The following is a 20580-nucleotide window of genomic DNA, read 5'->3' on the forward strand; positions in this document are numbered from 1 at the left end:
CTCACATATCTAACAGCTATGTTTTTCTTCCTTTTCCCTTGTGTTTCTGGCATGTTCTATGGGATCATTTTCCTTGTCTTAAGAAGAATAGCTTTTAGTCTTTTAATGAAGTGCTACTTACTGGTTGCTAACTCATTTTTAGTTCTCTTGAAATCTTTCTCTTTCATTCTTAAAAGAAGATATTTTTGCTGCTATAGAATTCTAGTTAGGTACCTTCCCCCCACACACTGATCATTTTCTTTCACGATCTTCTGGCCATAAGCTCTTTAAATATTCCTTCTGCCTTGTTTTCTCTCATTTTCTTTTGGGACTCCAACCGTATATTTAGACCTTATTGTATCTTCTCTCCTACTCTCCCTTTTGTGTTTTTCATCTTTTTGTCTCTCTTCTTCATTCTGGATGTTCTCTTTTAAGTTATTTCCAGTTCATAATTGCTCCTTTCTAATCTGCTATACAAAATGGCCAATTGAGCTAATTTCTGTATATTTTTTCAGTTCTAGAATTTATATGTTTCAAAACTTGTTTAAGAGAGTGTCTCGTTCTCTGTCCACATTTTTTTTTTAAGTAGGCTCCACACCCAACATGGGACTTGAACTCACAACCCTGAGATCAAGAGTCAGATGCTCTACTGACTGAGCCAGCCAAGCACCCCTCTGTCAACATTTTCGGACTTTTATCTCCTTCACTACAATAAGCATAATTAGCTTATGGCTTGTTTAGTCCTGACTTACGGTATCTTACCTTCTAATTATCTGATTACCTCTTCCTCTAAAATTGGGTTTGAAAAATCATTTGCAGAAGAAAGAGAAGACTAGGATCATGTTTTCTTCCTCCAAATGAGGTTTCATGGGTTTTTTTCGCCAGAGACCTGGGGGCATCGGCAATCTGGGATCACCTTAATCCGAGTTCAGGGCTGAGTTCACTGAGTGGGTCCACTCACAGCAAGGCATTGTCAAGTGTAAGGACTGGTGTTTTCTGGCTTCACCTGTGCTCTGAGCACGGCTGACTGTGTGCACAGTATGTGGTGATGGTGGGCACTGGTGATGTTTACTTGCGTTTCATCCTCGATGGGTCCTGGGCTCCGTCTTTCATTCCTCAAGCTACCAGAGGCCGGTGAAGCCACCAGAAACATAGCGTAGTCTCTTGGCTATCTTCAGATTGGCAAATGCTCCCAGGGCAGAAGTGGTCCCGAGGGCTACACTCACCTCTCTGAATTTCCACCATCTCTCAGTTCTTGGCCTGACGATTTCTCATTATCTTGTGGTGCTTTCGTACCCCTAAGATAGGTTTTATGTTTCGCTCAGATGTTAAAAATTTCTTCAGTCAGACAGTTGGTCTGAATTACCTTGTCTACCACTAGTAGAAGCCAAAGTTTCAAGATTTTGCAGTTTAATTGTATTTGAATCCCAACAACAAAGCTCCAGGAGTCCACATCTTAATTGTACTTCGTGCTTCAACAGCAAACAGAAAATTTAAGCAAGGTACATTTTATAATAATAAAGGACAGAAAGCATTTAAAATAAGTGTTATAAAAGAGGTATAGGACCTTAACAGAGAACATCAAAAAAAATTTAAGGGAAAACACAAGACCTAATATATAGAAAAACAATCCTTAATTTAATTACTTCCTTTAGTGTCATTTATCTTGTTCCTCTATCTCCTTCATTTCCTGGAACTGGAATTTATATCTTAAGCCTTGATAGATTCAAGTTAAATATTTTTAGCTAGATTAACATCGCAGGTGACATTGTCTAGTTTGTATTTAGTCCCATTAGGAAACATTTCTGGTTATCTCACCATGCATGTTGCTAAGAATAACCACTGAATTAGGGTGACTGACTTGACTGGAATGGTCTTCAGATTATTATTAGTTATCGTTGATAATAAATTTTCTTACGGTCATTATCACATTTATAACAAAAGTAAAGGATCTAACAACAGTTCCCTTTTCTCACTGACATTGTAATCTATTTCTTTTGCTAACACAAAAATACTTCAAGTTCAACTGGACTTTTTCGTATCACGTATTTAAAAAATAATCACCCTACTCTAACTTGCAGACTGCACAGCCAATCACCACGCGGCCAGTTTGCAAGTACTAAACCACATCTACCACATAGAAATAAACATCTGGTAATCTGAAGGTGGAGATCTGGAGCTGTAGTCTGTGGAGTTTTACCTCCAGGAACCCTGTTCAGCTTATCACCTCCTCTCTTTCCTGGCTGGCTTCACTTTGGGCCGTGACACCACACTCCTGGGGCACAGGTAAATAAATTCCTCCATCCGTGGCCTCTTGCCCAAGAGAAGCAGCATGTGCTCCTATAACTATGGCTAAGGTCTAGGTTGGCAGAGCACTGTCTTGGCAATGTTTCAGTGTTGCTGAGTGCAGGACGTCACTCATCCGGCTCTCTGGTTCTGGGGACTATGGGGCATGCTTTCAGACTCTGCTCAGATCAGGTGGCCCTGTGAGAAACCCAGATGCTGTTCTCAGCCTGAAATCATTGGCCTGAGGCCTCTAACAGCCCGGCTGCTCCACGTATTAAGGAGAGCAGTATCTCCTGGCGTATTTGCCATTCGTGGTAACCTCTCTGGGAAGCTCTAAGTTTGTGCCAACGCTGCAAACTGGAAAGGTTTAGACGTCTGAGGAACAGCAAAGAAAGGGTAGCCAAAGCAGAATGAACAAGGAGTGGTAGATGAGGTCTGAGAGGCTGCTGGGGACCAGATCATACAGTATCTTGTGAATAATGGTGAGGACTAGATTCTATTTAAGTGTGATGGGGCGTTACAGTTTTATGCAGGGGAGCGATGGCTTTAGACTTACATTTGATAAAGCTCACTTTGGCTACGGAGGCTTGTTAAGAGGTGCAAGTGTGGCAACAGAGAATTGTAGTAGCCCAAAGTGTAGTAGCCGAAGCGGCAGCTTGGATTAAGCAGTGGGAGGAGTGGCCAGATCTGAGAGAAGTTTGAGAGTAGCGGTAACAAGACTTGCTGATGGATTGGATAGGGAAAGTGAGTGGAACTTAAGATTGACTCCCAGTTTTTGGCCTGAGCAGCTTGGGTGAATGGTAGTGCCATTATCTGAGGGAAGGGCAGGCTGTGGGCAGAGACTGAGAGATCTATTTTTGACTTCAGTTTGAGATGCCTTTAAGTTGTTCATTGGGCATGTAGACAATATGAGGGAGGGTGAGTAGCGTTCTGGAAATTATTCCATGAAGGTCCATTTCCTCACTGCCTTTCAGTCCTTTACCACCGCTGTGATCTCCTGTCCCCACCATTCAACCAAAACTACTCTAGACAGGGCCACCAGAGACTTCCAAGTGATGAACTCTGATGGGCGTGAAGTCCTCCTAATCTCCCTGAAAAAGTGGCTCTTCTGACACAGAACTCACACCGTCCTGATTTTATTCTATTGTCTCCTGGTTTTCCTCCAGTAAGTGGCTATTCTTTCTTTGGCAGAATCCTCCTTATCTACCATTTCTCAAACACCGATGTTCTTTCATGGCTCTACACTGAGACTTATTCTTCCCTGAATCACAGTTTATCCTGTATTCCAAATCACAGTGAGAATATCTCCCTTTCACTTCTCTTTCAAGCAAGAAAGCTGTGACTCACGTTTTTCCCTTCTTCCATATTCTCTACACTCAATCCCACTGTTACCTTTAGTGTTTCTCAATTCCTTTCCGTCCACACTGCCAAGGCCTTAAAAGTCTTCAATGTCTTTTCACTAGAACGTTCCAGCAGCCGAACTAGCTTTGCCTCTCCAAACTGTCCTCTACTGTTGATAGTGACTTTTCTGAAATGAAAGTTAGCATTCCTCTGCTTAAAACCTTTCACTGGCTTCCCTCTCCTCGGAACAAAATCCAACTTCTAAGCACAGCATTAAGAACTCTAATATAACTCCTATTCATAGTTCATTCAAGTTCTTCAGTCTTAAGAATGCTGCTCTGTTACATTAGCTTCTCTACAATCATGAATGCTGCTCCTTCCTTCTGGACTTGAATCCCTCACTCTTCTGGCCAACTTCCTCTTTCAAATGCCAGCTCAGCCTTTCTTTTCTGACTTGTCACCTTTCTGCTGTCTCCATGTTTTTTTTGTTTTTAATTTTTAAAAAATGTTTGTTTTTGAGACAGAGAGACAGAGCATGAATGGGGGAGGGTCAGAGAGAGGGAGACACAGAATCTGAAGCAGGCTCCAGTCTCTGAACTGTCAGCACAGAGCCCGACATGAGGCCTGAACCCATGAGATGTGAGATCATGACCTGAGCCAAAGTCGGATGCTTAACTGACTGAGCCACCCAGGCGCCCCATGCTGTCTCCATGTTTTATTGGAGGTTCATTGAACTTCCTGGGATTAGAGTTTTTGCTTTCTTTATTCAGGGTAACATTTATTAACAGGATAGTTATTGTGGTGGTTCTTAATGTGTCGAGTGGGTTAGGCTGAACTACTTTCCAGAATTCTCTTCCCTGAATGTTTTGCTTAGAGTGAGCCATTTGATTCTTGAGCAATTTCAGAGGGCAGGTGTGAAGCAGCAACTGTCCAGTGGCTCGTACATGTTGCTGATCTGTGGCTCAGCAGCTGCAGCTGGGCCTTCCCCACCTTTCCCGCATCACCCTTCAGCTTTTCTAACCTTTGGACAAGGTATGTGTGAAAAAGGACCCGGGCTTTTTGAGGAAATCATACCATCAAAGTCAGAGGTAATAAAAACGGACAAGGGTTTCAGTCTGTGCTTGCGATTTCTACTTGTTCCTGTGTCTCCCACTTTACATCCACCTTGCCTTCTTTACTGCCCGCTCTGTGGACTTCAAGCTCCTGCATCAGAAACCAAGGTAAAAAAGACTTTCAGAGACCAGCTTAACCGGCTCCCACAACAGCAGTCAAATTCCTTACAAACATATATCCTAGTTCTGCTTCTCTGAACGCTGATAGTTATATACAAGAAAAACGATGAGGCTAGTGAGACTATCTAAAATGGTACTTGTCATTATACTCTCAAAGTACCTGTGCTAAAGGCTCTATTGTTCATATATTCTTACTGCCTTTCCAAAGATTTTTTAACTTTTTGATAGGGGATTTTCTCTCTGTATTATCAGTACAGGATGGTGCTTAGCACCAACTAGGTTCTTATAAATCCTTTGCTAAATGAATAATTTGAAACACCTCTGTTGACCCTAGCAAAATCTCTTTAAGTAACAATAAGGGTATCAATCTAATTTATACAGTAAGTGAATATATTATCCATCAATAAATACTGAACTGATATCTATTGTTTCATAAATTAAAATCCTAAGAAGTCAATGAAAATAGCAATTATCCATATGGTACATATTTTCAAATATTTCCTATTATGTAAGCTGTCCTGTGTACAAGGACATCCTTATACAAGTATGGGAGAATTAAAAGCAGACAAACCTATAGAAGGGAAGATTTTTTAAATTTATTTGCTGGATTCTTTAGAATAATTTTATGACACATTGGGTCCATATTTCCTGTAGACATATTACTAAAATAACAAAGTCAATAATGTGACTTGATACACAAGATTTCCTTTAGTTATTTTAAGAATACTAAAAAAGCTTTAAATTTCCAATAGCCTGTCAGTTGGCCAGGAATAGCTTACACTAAATTATCAGTTCAATGACGTTTGATTTTTACCCATATGACAAATGTTGAAATATTTTAGAATATTACACAACTTGAAAAACCTACTCTCAACTGTCACTTTAATGCAAGATGGTAGAATTAATTACAAATTTAAACTCTAACTTGGTAATCTTTAGTCAGGCAACAAATTTTATTAAAAGCAAACTGATTATTCAAAAGTGATCATGGAACAACTCAAAATACAGAGCAAGAAGGATGAAAAACATCTCACTGGCCAACAGGCTGTTTTCATTCTCATGTGAAATTCAAACTTCACTTTTGGGAAAGGTTAAGTGTAACTTCAGTAGACAGCAACACAGAAAGACTATGCCACATCGATGAGTCTCCTTGGTCAACTGCTTCTAGCTGTCTCCACAGAGATAGATGCATTTACAAAACTGGCTGTGCTTGAGCCTTCTTTGCAAGGAGCTTCAGATCTGCAATGCACTTGGCAATTGTCTCCTTCTCCTGTGATAAAGAAAGAGCAATCTGTTTAGACATCTCCAAATCACGGAAGGGTATAAACATTGTAATTCTAAAGGATACCTCCTACAAGATCTTGAGGCTCCTACAGAATCTCAAGATGGATTACTGGCTTGATATGATAGACTAGGAATTCTTTATGTGACATAGGGGAGATATAATTTATTTAAAGCAAATCCCAGAAACTAGTTTAAAATCCCCTGGCTCACAGCTTTTATGAGTGAAACCTACACAGAATTTGAAGCCAGACATTCCTGTAACCACGTGTCACCGATGTTACACAGCTAACTGTTGCTTGAAAACTACCAACCTAACATTAGTAACATAGAAATGTTAAAAATGAGAATAATTTTGTCTCTTTTCTGTATTTTTTGTTTTCCCCGTTTCTTAAATAAACGTGTTACTTTTACACAAGACAATTTATTGAGAAAAAAATCATTAAATGTTGATAGACCCTGTTTTTCTAGTCCTTGAGTGTTATACAGAAAATGACTAGAAATGCCTACGTATACTATATATTTGGGAAAGAAGAAATCAAGTAAAAAAAAAAAAAGAATATAAACTTTAAAAAGGAAATCAAATTTAGGTAAATAATAAAAACATTTCTTTTCCATTCATGACCAGTGATTTAAGTGGCAAGGAAGAGGAAATGGAGTAGAGATCATGGAATGAGGAAATGGAAGGGACTCAGAAATAGCTCTATTCAGTCTGCTGTACAGAAAAATGAAATCTGTTGGTTAATGTTTCCCAAATGATGGAACCTGAATACAAGTCTGCCACAAGCCGTGCCAACTACCTCCCGCTGTCTCTGATACTGAGAGATTCTCTGATACCAAGTTCTGAGTGAAAAGGAAAGCCACCAAGGCAGGTGGGCAGCGTCCTCCAAGTTACCACTACCCAGAGAAACAAAACAGGGCGACCCCATCGTCTGGAGCCTAAAGACTCCCCACCAGCGGGGCGCCTAGGTGGCTCAGTGGGTTAAGCGTCTGACTTCGGCTCAGGTCATGATCTCACGGTCTGTGAGTTCAAGCCCTGCGTCGGGCTCTGTGCTGACAGTGCAGAGCCTGGAGCCTGTTTCAGATTCTGTGTCTCCCTCTCTCTCTCTCTGATCCTCCCCCACTCATGCTCTGTCTCTCTCTGTCTCAAAAATAAATAAACGTTAAAAAAAAAAAAAAAAAAAAAAAGACTCCCCACCAGCAATTCCTAGCCTAACAGCGCATCAGCAGAGGCTCGTCAGAAATTAATACAGCTCCAGAAGTTTCAGAACATCATGTACCTGCTGTGCAGAGATGCTCTGCACCACATGCTTCTCCACCCAGTTTATCATGTGCTCTTGTTCCTTTCGACGCATCATGTTCTGCACAGAGATGTGATAGTCCAGGCGATTCTTTACCTCCTTGTATACTCTATGCAGCCGTTCCCGGTAAGTAAGTTCCAGTGCCATAGCAATGTTATTCTGAGGCAAAATTAAGAATTGATGAAAACTTTATGCATAGTTGAAGGATCATTTCCATTCTGCGGATTCTGCCAGTCAGAACACCCCACCACTTTCTTGTACTTTACACAAAATTATTTTATTTGAGTAAGAGACACATGCGATAAAAAATTCTAATAGCATATTTACAGTAAAAGTATGTTTGAAAGTATATACAGTAAGTTTCCTCCAGTCCCCCCACAGGCCACCATCTTCCTGTATATCCTGTATTTCCTTCCAGAAACATTCAGTAAACAAAATACAGGTAAAGGCAGGCGCACGCACGCGCACACACCCACACATCCCTTTTACTAATTATGACACGTAGATCCACCTCAATTTTAAGTTACATTGAATTCTACTATACTGGTGGTTCCATAATGCAGTTTAATTAACTAAGCTCTATTAATAGATTAGACTGCTTCCCGTTTTTTTCTACTACAAATATTGCTGCATCTGCTGCGTATGTCTGCACTTGTGTGTCAGTCTCTATTGTAATAATAACATCTGTTGAGTACCTACTATGTTCAAAACACTGTGTGTCAATTCAATGAAGTCTTATCACACCATGGGACAGTTACTATTACTATATCCATTTTATGGTAAACAAACTGAGGCAGAAGCTAAGGAACTTGTCCAAGGTTACAGAGCTAATAAACTGTGAAGCCAAGATCTGAATACAAGGAGCCAGGCTCTAAAGCCCATGCTCTTAAACTGATCAACACTGTCAAATTCCATATAAACTTGTACTACTTCATTCTCCTACTGGCAACACAACCCCTGACCAATGATGTTTAGAAAACCTTTTACCTCATGCTATTCTCATAAGCAGAAAAAATGACCTTTGTCATTATCTAAGGAGAAAATTTACATATTTAGGAACCATTTACATGTACTCACTTATCAATGGTCCATGTCCTATGCCTAGTTTTCTACTGGGATATTGGTCTCCCCTAAGGTAACTACCCTTTTGTGTCACATGGAACACACACAGTCTTCCCAGTTGGTCATTTAACTTTGTTTATGCTAATTTGTACATGTAAAATTTTTATGAGACCAATTGAACAACTTTTCCTCTTATAATTTCTGGAGTTTTGCAGTTTTTCTATTTTTATTCTCTTTCAAGTTTTTATTTAAATTCCAATAAATATGCAGCATATTAGTTTCAGGTGTACAATACAGGGATTCAACACTTCCACACATCATCCAGTGCTCATCACAAGTGCCCTCCTTAATCCCCATCACCTATTTCACCCAACCCCCTGCCCCCTCCTCTCCAGTAACCACCAGTTTGTTTTCTACAGTTAAGTGTCTATTTCTTGGTTTGTCTCTCTCTTGCTCTTTTCCCCCTTTGCTCATTTGTTTTGTTTCTTAAATCCCACAAGTGAAATCATACAGGCTGTCTTTCTCTGACTTATTTCACTTAGCATACTACTATCAACTCTATCCACGTCGTTGCAAATGCCAAGATTGCATTCTTTTTTTTTTATGGCCGAATAGTATTCCATTGTGTATATATACATCTTTTTTATCCATGGATTTTTTTTAAACTGAGGTATAATTTAATTTTTATAAACTGAAGTGTAATTTCAAGTATATAACATAAATTCAGTATTTTGCATTCGTTGTGAAATGGTCACCGGAGTAAGTGTAGTTAACATCTGTCACCACACAGAAGATCCTGATTTTGTTATCTTTATTAGAAAGGCTTTGCCAACTCCAAAGGAATTGTATTTTTTTTCACGTTCTCTTTTTCCACTTTTATGGTTTCATTCCTTAGAAAGACCTTTAATTCATTTGAAATTTATTTTAGTAGAAAGCAAAAGGTAGGAAGCCAACCTCATGTCTACAACAGGGGCCCAATTCTCTCCCCTCTATGATGAAACTGGCAAGTCTAAATTGCCTTAGCGTTTAGACCTTCTCTTCCGTGGCACCACCCTGACCTTCTTTTCATGCAATGCACATACTACGTATAGTTTCTTATAATCTTATAATGGGTTTTCATATTTGGCAGGATAGGTTCTCACTACTTCTCTTTTCCAAAATATTCCTGGGTATTCTGCTTCTATTAATAGTCAATTTGTCCAAGCCCCAACATCCCCTACCCTCAGGCTATCAGTATTTTCCTTATAAGAACGTGTTAAATTTAGAGATTAAAGCAGGGAGAGTGTATCTCTTTATAATATTGAGTCTTCCAATCTAAGAACAAGGTTCTTAGAACCTTAAACCACATGAGCATTTTCTATTTTTTGAAGTAAAAAGTTTGTACTTTTATAGCGAGGTGTAGTTGATGCATCGCTTCCTAGATGGTTTATCTTCTTCCACTGTATTTTCTAACTGACTGCTATTTGTATACGGAGGGCACTGATTTCGTTTCTTAGTAACGTTGCACCCGAACAGCTGACTGAATTTGATCATTAAAATTTTTTAACATTTATTTATTTTGAGAGAAAGAGAGAGCACACGCACAAGCAGGGGAGGGGCAGAGAGGAGAGACAGAATCCCAAGCAGGCTCCACACCATCAGCGCAGAGCCCGATGTAGGAGTCGAACTCACAAACTGTAAGATCGTGACCTGAGTCAAGATCAAAAAGTAGTATGCTTAACTGACTATGCCACCCAGGCACCCCGAATTTCGTTATTAAAAGAGTTATGTTGATTCTCTTAGGTTTTCTAGGTATATAATTAGGTAAGCTTTAAATTATGATAACTGCCTCTGCTAAATTACAGATCTTTTATTCCTTTCTCTTCTCTAATACCACCTACTACCTCTAGATTAAGATCAAATCAACAACAGTGACAGGGACATTGTTATCTTTTAGTCTGTAGTGTGAATCCTTACAGATCTGCCTGTTACACAGAGACATTAATCTCAACTTAATACCTCTAAGTACATTTCTTTAGTCCATTCATCTTCCTGGCCTTCTTTCTCCTAATCTCTGGTACCTCCTTGACTACTTTCACTCTCAGCAAATGACCTTCATCCTGCTTCACTGAGAAAAGGGGAGCAGTAAGAGAACTTCCACAAACTTCTACCACCACATAACCTAGTACACCTGAATCCATACTCGTGTACTTGCCTTCCTTTCTGTAACTGCGGCCGAACCGTGGACGCAGCCCATCCCCCTGCACGCTATGTCCCAAGCCCTCTGGCCTACTAAAGGACATCACTCCAGCAAACCTCTCTCCCCTTTTCTTGCATCAGTTTTTCTCTCTCTCCTAAATTCTATCAGACACTAACATGTAATCATACTTTCCATCTTTTAAAAATCTCGATTCCTACATCCTCCCCTCCTAGCTGCTAATTTCTCTGCTCACTATTACAGTAAAACTCCTTGACATTTTTGACAGTTGTCCTTACTGACTCCACTTTCTTCTTTCCACTTTTTCTTCAACCTACTCCAATCACTTTACTAAAATAGCCCTTACCAAGGTTACCAAGAACCTCCATGTTGCTAAATGTACAGCAAATTCTTAGGCCCTTTATTTCCTCACCATCACTAGGATGACTACAGATTGACACTGTCCTTGTTTTCACCTGTTTTGTTTTTTTTTTCTTTTCATCATGTTCTAGTCTTGTAATTTTAAGTACCATCTGTCAGCTCATGACCTCCCCAATCTCCAGCCTAGAATCCTCCCCATAAATTCCAGACTCCTACATCCAATGGTCTGTACCTAACAACTGTACTTGGCTAACTTGTAGGCATTTCAAACCAGTGCTACAAGACTGAAGGCTATTTGCCAACAAAGCAATCAGAGTGACACTTCAACAAAAGTGGGATTGTATTACTCCTCTACTTAAAAGCTTCAATGACTTTCTCATTCAGAGGACAAAGTCCATAGAGAAGCCTAAAAACTTTACCTGATCCAGCCCCTGACCACTATCTACTTTGCTACATTTTCTCCTCCTCACTCATTCCTCTTCAGCTACACTGGTGTCCTCACTCTTCCTGGACTACACCAAACAAGTTTCCAGGTGTAGGCCCTTGTGATTTTTCTTCCCTCTGCTGCAACGCTATTTTCCCAGAAGTCCACATAGCTTGTACCATCACTTCTTCAGGTCTCTGTTCAAGTATCACATTAGAGATCTTTCTAGACTGCCTGATAAAAATAACTCCCCCCTTGTAAATCTCTTTTCCTCTAATTAGTTCCTTTTAACTCTATTCCTTTCCTACCTAGTTAATTGTTCTACATCTCACTTATTACCAGTTGGCATTCCCATCTGCTCAATTATTGTTTTTCTATCATTCTCTCAACCCCTGGCTAGAAAGCAGACTCCATGAAGGCAGACTTTCTTTTATTCCCAACACTTGCCTTGACGATCAGGAGCTATTAAGTATTTCATAAACAGAAATGTAGTGACTACCTATTTGAGTCTTATGAAAAAGCTGTATCTTCAAAAGTCAGATTTTATTTCATTCTCTGGTTGAAATCTAAATTATGTACAGAAAGGTTTTAAAGTTTTCTGAGGTTTTTAAACATTTACGTGCTTGAGAATCCTTATGAATCAGTTTTTAAAAACATAGATTCTGCTTCCAGTCTTTGACTGGGTCCAAAAACCTGCACCAAAGACGACTGACACATGTGGAGACCACACTAAGAAATACTGGCCTACATCCTTAATATTTTAGATACTTGTATCTCATTTTTCATTTCATACATGCTTCTGTAACATAAAATATCAATATAAGGCCATGTCACTGTAAATATCAGGCATAAAGCACTGGGCTCAGAGGAGATAACAGTATGATTGTTAAAGCAAAAATACTTGAACGTGTTCCAAAAATGTTCCAGAAACTAAGTAGTTTAGCATCTAATGATGCCTTGACCGTAGTAAAAAGTTCCACTGTTTTCTGAATTTGCTTTGTAAGCTGGAATATAAGGTATCAGATTTCCTCACAGCAAGCATATATGAAACACACAGCACGTACTTTGCCTATGGCCTTAGAGAGCGAATACCATTTTTTAGTCAGCTATAATTTAATAACTACTTTCCTTCTGTGTGGATCCAAAATATGTTCTTTTATAACTTTTAATTTTAGAGTAGTAATTCTAATTATTTATCCATTTGACAGATATTGAATATCTAAATAGCTGTAATTGCCAACCCCCACCCAAATCTCTTTTCTTAATAAAATATGTTCAACATATTCAACCATTCCTCATAAGAGATTCTAATTTTTGTTTTAAATGCACACAAACGAGTAACCATTCTCCTTAGGAGGTTCTGAAACCTACCCTCTGGACATCAAAAAGGTAATGGCGCTTTTGAACCAGTGCTTGCTGTGACTTTTCCATATCAATTGCATCCTGGATCTGCTTGATGGAAGCCTGTTTCACCTCTTCTAGTTGGGCAATTTTTTGCTGCAATTATAATTTTACAACAAAGATCAATGAAAGCATAAAGGATAACAAGAATAACTTCATTTCATGCTTCTTCAAAGTTATATTCTTCATTTGTGAAAACACCCACAAAGAGACATACAGATACAGAAAAAAATGCACAAATTCTTAAAAATAATTGCCCACAATAGTTACACAACATCCCGTTGAATGAACAAAACTGGAAAAACTGGAGAAAGTTTGGTAGATTTAAAAAAATTTATCTCAAATTAGTAACTAGCATTAACACAACTTTCCTCATTATAATTAAATTCACTTCTTGTTAATTAACATTAACATCAGAAACATCACTTGATGGCATTGATGCTTTCAATTTTTTTTAATGTTTATTTATTTTTGAGAGAGAGAAAGAGAGAGCAAGCACAGAGCCTGACGCAGGGTTTGAAGTCATGAACTGTGAGAACATGACCTGAGTCAAAGTTGGATGCTTAACCGACTGAGCCACCCAGGTGCCCAGCACTGATGCTTTCAGCACAATCTAAATTGAGAAATAAGGTTTATGATTCTTACCTCATTGAGTTTATCAGCAAATTCTCCAACAGAGGCACCATATTTTTTAATTATATAGATAAGCAATCCTATTGTTGATACGGCAGTAAAGGTCTCTGCAGTGATCACATATATTTCTTTGGACAGAAAATATAAGATAAGCCCAGTTCCAAGCACATAGGGTCCTAAAAGAAAGAAAAGTTATTTTATGATGGATATACTGTATCTGAAAGGGAAGACAAAAACCTCTGCATTTTATTAGTTGAAGGTATTATATAATGATTTAAGATAACTGGATTTAAAGATGACCCTGCCCTGAGGAGCCATATGGTAGAGTTGAAAGAATAAGGATGTGGACTCCAGGAAATCTGACTCTATAACACGTAAGAAATATTAATAATCTCTGAATTTAGTTTCCTCATCTGTAAAATGGGAATGGTACCTTCTTCACAGGGTGGATGAAACTGAGAAATAATGTATGTAAAGTGCCTAGCACAACTGCTTAACAAACCTAAACGTCAGGTTACTTCCAGAAGTAATTTGTGCGACGAAATATACTATTTCTTTATATTGAATAGGAAACAGACACTGGAAATAAGCAAAAAGAACCCAATATAAAAGCTGTATGAATTAAATAAATCGCAGGATTCTCAATTCTTACAGCACCTAATTGCAATGCTACAAACATAGCTACCTTTTTCTTTAACCAGGACATGAGTTCTCAAAGGACACAAAAGCATGATGTATGTCTCTTTAGGATCTTCTGCTATGCCTCAAAACACGCGAGACAAGGACAAAGCAGGCTTTAGGGCAGCATTTTACAGTTTTTCTGAGCAACACTAGTACCAAAGAATGTTAGGATGTATTATGAAAATAAAAGGATTATAGTCTAAAATGTATTTTATCCATTTTCCTGAAAAAACTTTCAACAGTTCCTTTTTTAAAAAATATTTGCCTCCAATATATAAATTTTATTTTTTTTAAGTTTATTTATTTTGAGAGAGAGTGTGCATGCATGCCCACGTGGGACAGAAAGAGGGAGAGAGAATCCCAAGCAGGCTCTTCACTGTCAGCAGGGAGCTCCTAGAAACAGTGAGATCATAACCTCAGCAGAAATCAAGAGTTAGACGCTTAACTGACTGAAGCACTCAGATGCCACTCCAGTATACAAACTTTAAATCTGACTGTGAGTCAGAAATTTTATTTTATCTAATGTTTTTCTTATTTTTGAGAGCGCACAAGTGGGGGAGGGGCAGAGAGAAGGGGACAGAGGATCTTAAGCGGGCTCTGTGCTGACAGCAGTAAGCCCAATGTTCGGCTTGAACTCATGAACTATGAGATCATGAAATGAGCTGAAGCTGGATGCTCAACCAACTGAGCTACCCAGGTGCCCTGAGTGCAAATCAAAAATTTTAAGTATGAATTTGCGAAAAAGCCTATTCATATGTAATGTTTTTTTATCACCTATGGGGATCTGAGGACCCTAATGTTTCTTGCAAATTCAGGTACAGAAATGCTATTTTAGGCCACTCCCTGGAGGATTAAAACAAAACAAACAAACAAAAAACCCAAAAAACTTTGGTTTCCTATGTTCCACAGTCACACCAGTAGTTGTAGCAAGAAAGGCACTGCAGTAAAAGTAAAAAAGTAAAAGTAAACACTGAATTGGAGACCCTGGGTATAAGTCCAACTCAGTCACTAAAGACAGAATAAATGTCAGCAAATTCTTTATTTGCTAGTTCTTCTGTGAAATAAAAAGTTCTTACAGGACTGTTGTTAAGGATTAAAGAACGTAAGTGAAAGAATACTGCATTATAAAAATGTAAGATCTCAGAACAGTTTATGCCTTTTTAAAAGGGAAAAACCTAATATGGCCCAATTTCTGTTTTAATTCTTATATATACAATTTAATAATCTCTATGATCTTACCTAGCTTTATTTCAATCCATAGTTCTTCCACTAACTGACAGTACCTTATACAACTACTCATTTCTTTACTGTCTGTCCTGTAACAGAACACGTGTTCCATGATGGCAGGCACCTTAGTTTGCCCCTGTATGCCTAGAAGAATGCCCTGCACAGGGCAGGCATTTAATAAATGTGGTGTATCAACAAATGGCACAACGCTATAAAATCAAGTTAAAATCCCTAACACATTTACTCCAAAGACAAGTTAGAGCAACCAAATCAAAGTGTTACATTGAATCACTTCCACAATTTACTTTTGACTTCATTTTTGGGGTATATATGGAAGAGGTTAAGAGGCCACTAAAATCCTAGGTACACATAAACCATACCATGTAAACATACTATCGAACACTGGGCAAATGCTTACCTGTTACGCCAGTTTTGGGATAAAGGAACTGGAAGAACTCCTCGGGGATCAGCCCAAAACGAACTTTTCCTCCATATTCAGGAAGAGGTGGTACAGGGGCAAGGCTTGGCTGCCCTGTGTGAAAGATCCTTGTGGCCTGCAATACCCTTCGGGTAGCAATTATACAAATTTAAAGCCTATTCTTTAAAAAGAACACAATGTACGCACAATTAGTAGAAACAATGAATGGGGATGAGGACAGAGGCGGTTTCCCACTGTCATAATGGAAAGGGAACAGACCAGGAACAGGAAAGGGAGGGTTCAATAATTAGCTGTGTGACAAAGGTGAATGACTAAAAGATTTGTTTTGTTTTTTAAAATGTTTATTTTTGAGAGAGAGAGCATGCAAGTGGGGTAGGGGCAGAGAGAGAGAGAGACCGAGGCTCTGAAGTGGGCTCTGCGCTGACAGCAGTGAGCCTGACATACGGCTCCAACTGATGAACCACGAGATAATGACCTGAGCCAAAGTTAAGATGCTTAACTGACTGAGGCACCCAGGTACCCTGACTGGAAGTTTTATGTAACTATCCATCCAAACCAGAAGCCCTTCTGTAGGTCTTAAAGGTCATCTGTCTAGCACTTTGTATGTCTATTACTGGAACTGAAAACATAACATAGACCCTGCAGCCAGATTATCTGGGTTTAAATCCTAGACGTGCCACTAGACATTGAGCAAGATTAAGCTTCTGTAATCAGATTTCTCTCCGTAAAGTGGGAATAAAGAACATGCTTTTATAGGGTTGCTGTGAGGATTTTATGTAAAGTCTTAGAATGGTGCTAAGCATACGGTAAAGTTCTATGTAAGCGATTAGCTATTACAGTACAGGTCCACTGTGTTGAGAGCACCTTGATGGCAAGGACTTTGGCCCTTCTGAATATGCTCTGCGATGGTGTGCTAACTAATCATGGTGTGAAACAGGCCTTTTCAGTGTCGGACAGATTATGTTGGTCTTTAAGCTGAACTGCTGTGTACAAACTCGAGACCTCTATCCATTAGTTCTAATGTTATTTTTCTATGTAACACACATAAAGCTCGTGCATCTGGGTTAAACATCTTCAGTTCTCTCACAATCCTAACTGTCCCCCACAAGGAGCTGTCTGGTTTTATTTACTAAAAGGAGGTATACAGAACTGAACATAATACTCTAAATACAGCTTGATCAATTCATTCATTCTCCAAATATACATGGAAGACCTGCAAATGCCATTATTGGGCTTGAATCACTGTACTATTACCATGGGTTTGTAAACTATGCTCATATTCCAACAGCTCAAGGTTGCATTTTTAGAAGTTACAGTATATTGGTATTTCATTAAAATTCTGATGAAATAAAATCCTCTAGTCTTTTTATATATGCTGTCAGCTCCGTCTCCTTCAAATTCCCAACATGTTTTTGTCCCCCACCCCCCTGCTCTGCCTCTATCCCTTTGCAATGTAGGCGTTTATACTATTTCATTGATGTTGGTTTGCTGCTTGTCTTTTGAATATTTCTCCTCTCAATGTCTTGGCTAGCCCACCAACTTTTGAAATCTGAGAATCATGCTCAAGATTCTTTCATTTAAATGAGGGTTTCTCAACCTCACCACTACTGACTTTCTGGACTATTGTCAATTTTTTTGTTGCTGTGGAAGGCTGTTCTGTGCACTGTAGAGTGATTAGCAGTACCCCCAAGGCCTTTATACACAAGATGCCAATTAGCATCCCCTCTCCCACCCAGTGGTGACAACCAAAAATGTCTTCAGACATTGCCAAAATGTCCCCTGGAGAGCAATACTACTCCAGGACGAGAACCAGATTTAAATCAGTGGTTTAAATCTTGAACTATAAAAGTTGCTTCAACAAGTTCTTGAACTATTTAAACTTGCTTGTTTAGGGGCGCCTGGGTGGCGCAGTCGGTTAAGTGTCCGACTTCAGCCAGGTCACGATCTCGCGGTCCGGGAGTTCGAGCCCCACGTCGGGCTCTGGGCTGATGGCTCAGAGCCTGGAGCCTGTTTCCGATTCTGTGTCTCCCTCTCTCTCTGCCCCTCCCCCGTTCATGCTCTGTCTCTCTCTGTCCCAAAAATAAACATTGAAAAAAAAATTAAAAAAAAAAAAACTTGCTTGTTTAAACTATAAAACTTGCTTCAGACCAACTCAAATTCTCTCCCCAACTGCCTTAGTTCAAGCCCTCATTATCTCTGGCCTAAACCAGTTAACAATCCCAAACCTGGTCTCCCTGCTTCTCAACAAATATACCTCTTAAACTTAGCTCCTCCCCGCTACTGCCAATGTTTTTAAAATGCAAATTTGACTTTAAAACTCTTCAATAGGCTCCCCTGCCTACAGAAAACAAACTCCTTAATATAGCATACACGATTCAGCACCTGTCAGATTTTATATCATCTTCCTTCATTCTCCTACCCTCTAGCCATATGGAACTACTCAGAGCTCTCAAAAACAAACAAAAAAACCAAAAACATGCCTCATGTTGCTCCTTCTGCCTGGTATGTCTTTCACTAAACGGCTGCCAAGCCCAAGCAGCCTTCACAACATTTCAAGCATATCCTTTATAAAGACCTCCCCAATCTCACATTCAGTCATCCTTATGTCAGGTGTTGGCAGTACAGCAATGAGCAGACAAGGTCCCAGCCTTCACATTCTAGTGGGGTTGTGGAACGTATGAGTGTGTAGGTCCACATACAATTTCAGGCACTGAAAGTCTATGAAGAAAAATGGGGTGGGGTAAGGTAAGGAGCTAGGGAGCAGTGCAATGCAAAAGGCTTTTTTGGTAGGAGGTCAGACGACACATGAGTCAATGACCTGGGGAAAAGAGAGAACAAGTACAAAGACCCGAGGCAACAGTAAGCTTGGCAATTTTCAAAGGAACAGCGAGAAGGCCAGCATGGCTGGAGAGTGTGCTAAAAAGAGAATATAAAGAGATAAATCAAGAGGGAGGATGAGATCAATTCATGTTGGATCTTCTGCGTTATGGTAACTCTGAATTTTATTTCAGTGGGATGGGGAGCTCTGGAGGGTTTTGTTGGGACTGGGGGGAGGGGTGGGGGTCATGTAATCCTTAAGGCTACTGTGAGAACAGGTTGTAACAGGACAAGAACGGAGATGCAACAAGACTAGTTAAGAGACTACTGAAATAGACCAGGTGAAAGTTGACAGTGGTTCATACTTCAGTAGCAGTGGTAGTGAAAAAAACAAGAGTCCAGATAAAATCTGGAGGAAGGGCCTTGTTGAATGAATTAAATATGGAATGTGGAAGGCGAAATCAAGGATGTTCCCTATATCTTATATACAGTTATTTTATTTATGACTTCTTTTACAATTATTTGTTAACTTGTCCGTATGGAATCTTTTTTTTTTCTGATAAGCTAGAAGCAATTATAGCCTCACTTTATTGCACATGCAAAAATGACAGATGGATTAAAGCCATTTTTTCAAGGCACAAATAGCTATCAAATCTGGCAAGATTTAGGACTAAGTCGGGAAGCAAAAAGAAATTCCAAAGAAAACTGACATGTTTTATGAAACATGAGTGACAGACGGTAACACTAATCACATACTATGTATCAAGCACTGTTCTTAGAGTTTCACAGGAACCAAGTCTCTTAGTTCTCATAACGCACAATGTACTATTATCTCCATTTTGCAGATAAGGAAATTGCAGTCACACAGCATTACAAGTGGAGGAACCAGGTGTATCATGTTCTAGCTTTAGAGTCTTTGCTCTAAACCATTACTCTCTACCACTGCCTTCTCTAGAAGACTGAGCTCCACAAAACCAAGTTAGTTAGCCTTCCTCATTTTTCTATCTTTGGTTATGTAGGTAGGAAGACATTTACTGAACGAATGATTTCTCTGACTCTTAAGATTTGGTAGTAAAAGTTGGAATCTGGGAGAGACTGAAAACAACATTCTTCTTTTATTTAACAGAATTCGTTTTTGGGTATGCAATCTATCAACTCCGATTCCGGCTGTGGACTGTGGCAGCTACCTCTAGCTGAAGGTCAGAAGGGAAAGGGGCGGGGCTTAGAAGACACCAAACACCAGTTTCCAGCTTAGTTAGAACACATCGCTTAGCCTATTAATCTTTGCCGTGAGATGACACAATGTTCCAGGCGGTTAGAACAACACAAATGTTTGAATGAGGCTTTAAGCTTTTCAAAATTACCTAAAGAGGGTAACTTCAGGCCTAAAGCTAAAAGGGGGTTACAGAGAAATGAAACGAGGTGATAAAACAAGGACGAGGGGCAGTATTACACCTCTCCTACTTACCCTGGACCAAGGAAGGCTGCGTTCTTCAGACGGGGGGCTACACAGAAACAAGGCGCAGGTCAGCAAGGTCAAGGTGAAATCTCGTCTGCCCCTCCCTCGGTCCCCGCGAGGCCCGCCCACTAAGACCATGGACTCCTCTTTCCTGTCCCCCGGGACTCCCACGCTCCCCTTACGAGAGACGTAATTCATTTCTCACTCAGGCCCAAGTCTTGCTGCGCCTTTCTACACCCCATTTCCTCCCACCCCTCCCATGGAATCCTAGACGCATTCCTTTGCAATCATCCTGATAGCCCGGACTAGGGTCTAGACGGCTCACCCGCTGCAGCGGCCGCAGAAAGCACCACCCGGGACAGCATAGTCAGCGAGGGTCCACGCAGCACTCTCCGCGTCCTAGTGACCCAGGCAAGAGACACTGTCACGGGCGGGAGCAAGATGGTCGCTCACAAGTCTC

General features: G+C 39.8%; 1 protein-coding gene across 1 annotated transcript; it reads right to left on the bottom strand.

Moving 5' to 3' along the window:
* Window positions 1–5412: 5412 nt before the first annotated feature.
* On the bottom strand, window positions 5413–20552 carry ATP5PB (ATP synthase peripheral stalk-membrane subunit b). Its single transcript, XM_047083556.1, has 7 exons — window positions 20446–20552; window positions 20130–20166; window positions 15824–15969; window positions 13510–13673; window positions 12835–12960; window positions 7400–7579; window positions 5413–6108 (listed from the first exon to the last, which is right to left on the bottom strand). The coding sequence occupies exons 1-7, from the start codon at window positions 20483–20485 to the stop codon at window positions 6031–6033; spliced, it is 771 nt and encodes a 256-aa protein (XP_046939512.1). The 5' UTR covers window positions 20486–20552; the 3' UTR covers window positions 5413–6030.
* Between the last annotated feature and the right edge of the window lie 28 nt (window positions 20553–20580).

The sequence above is a fragment of the Lynx rufus genome, unplaced genomic scaffold (assembly GCF_022079265.1).
Source record: "Lynx rufus isolate CCGP_SWC_20201006 ecotype Redwood Valley unplaced genomic scaffold, mLynRuf1.p SCAF_2, whole genome shotgun sequence".
In the NCBI taxonomy this organism is placed as follows: domain Eukaryota; kingdom Metazoa; phylum Chordata; class Mammalia; order Carnivora; family Felidae; genus Lynx; species Lynx rufus.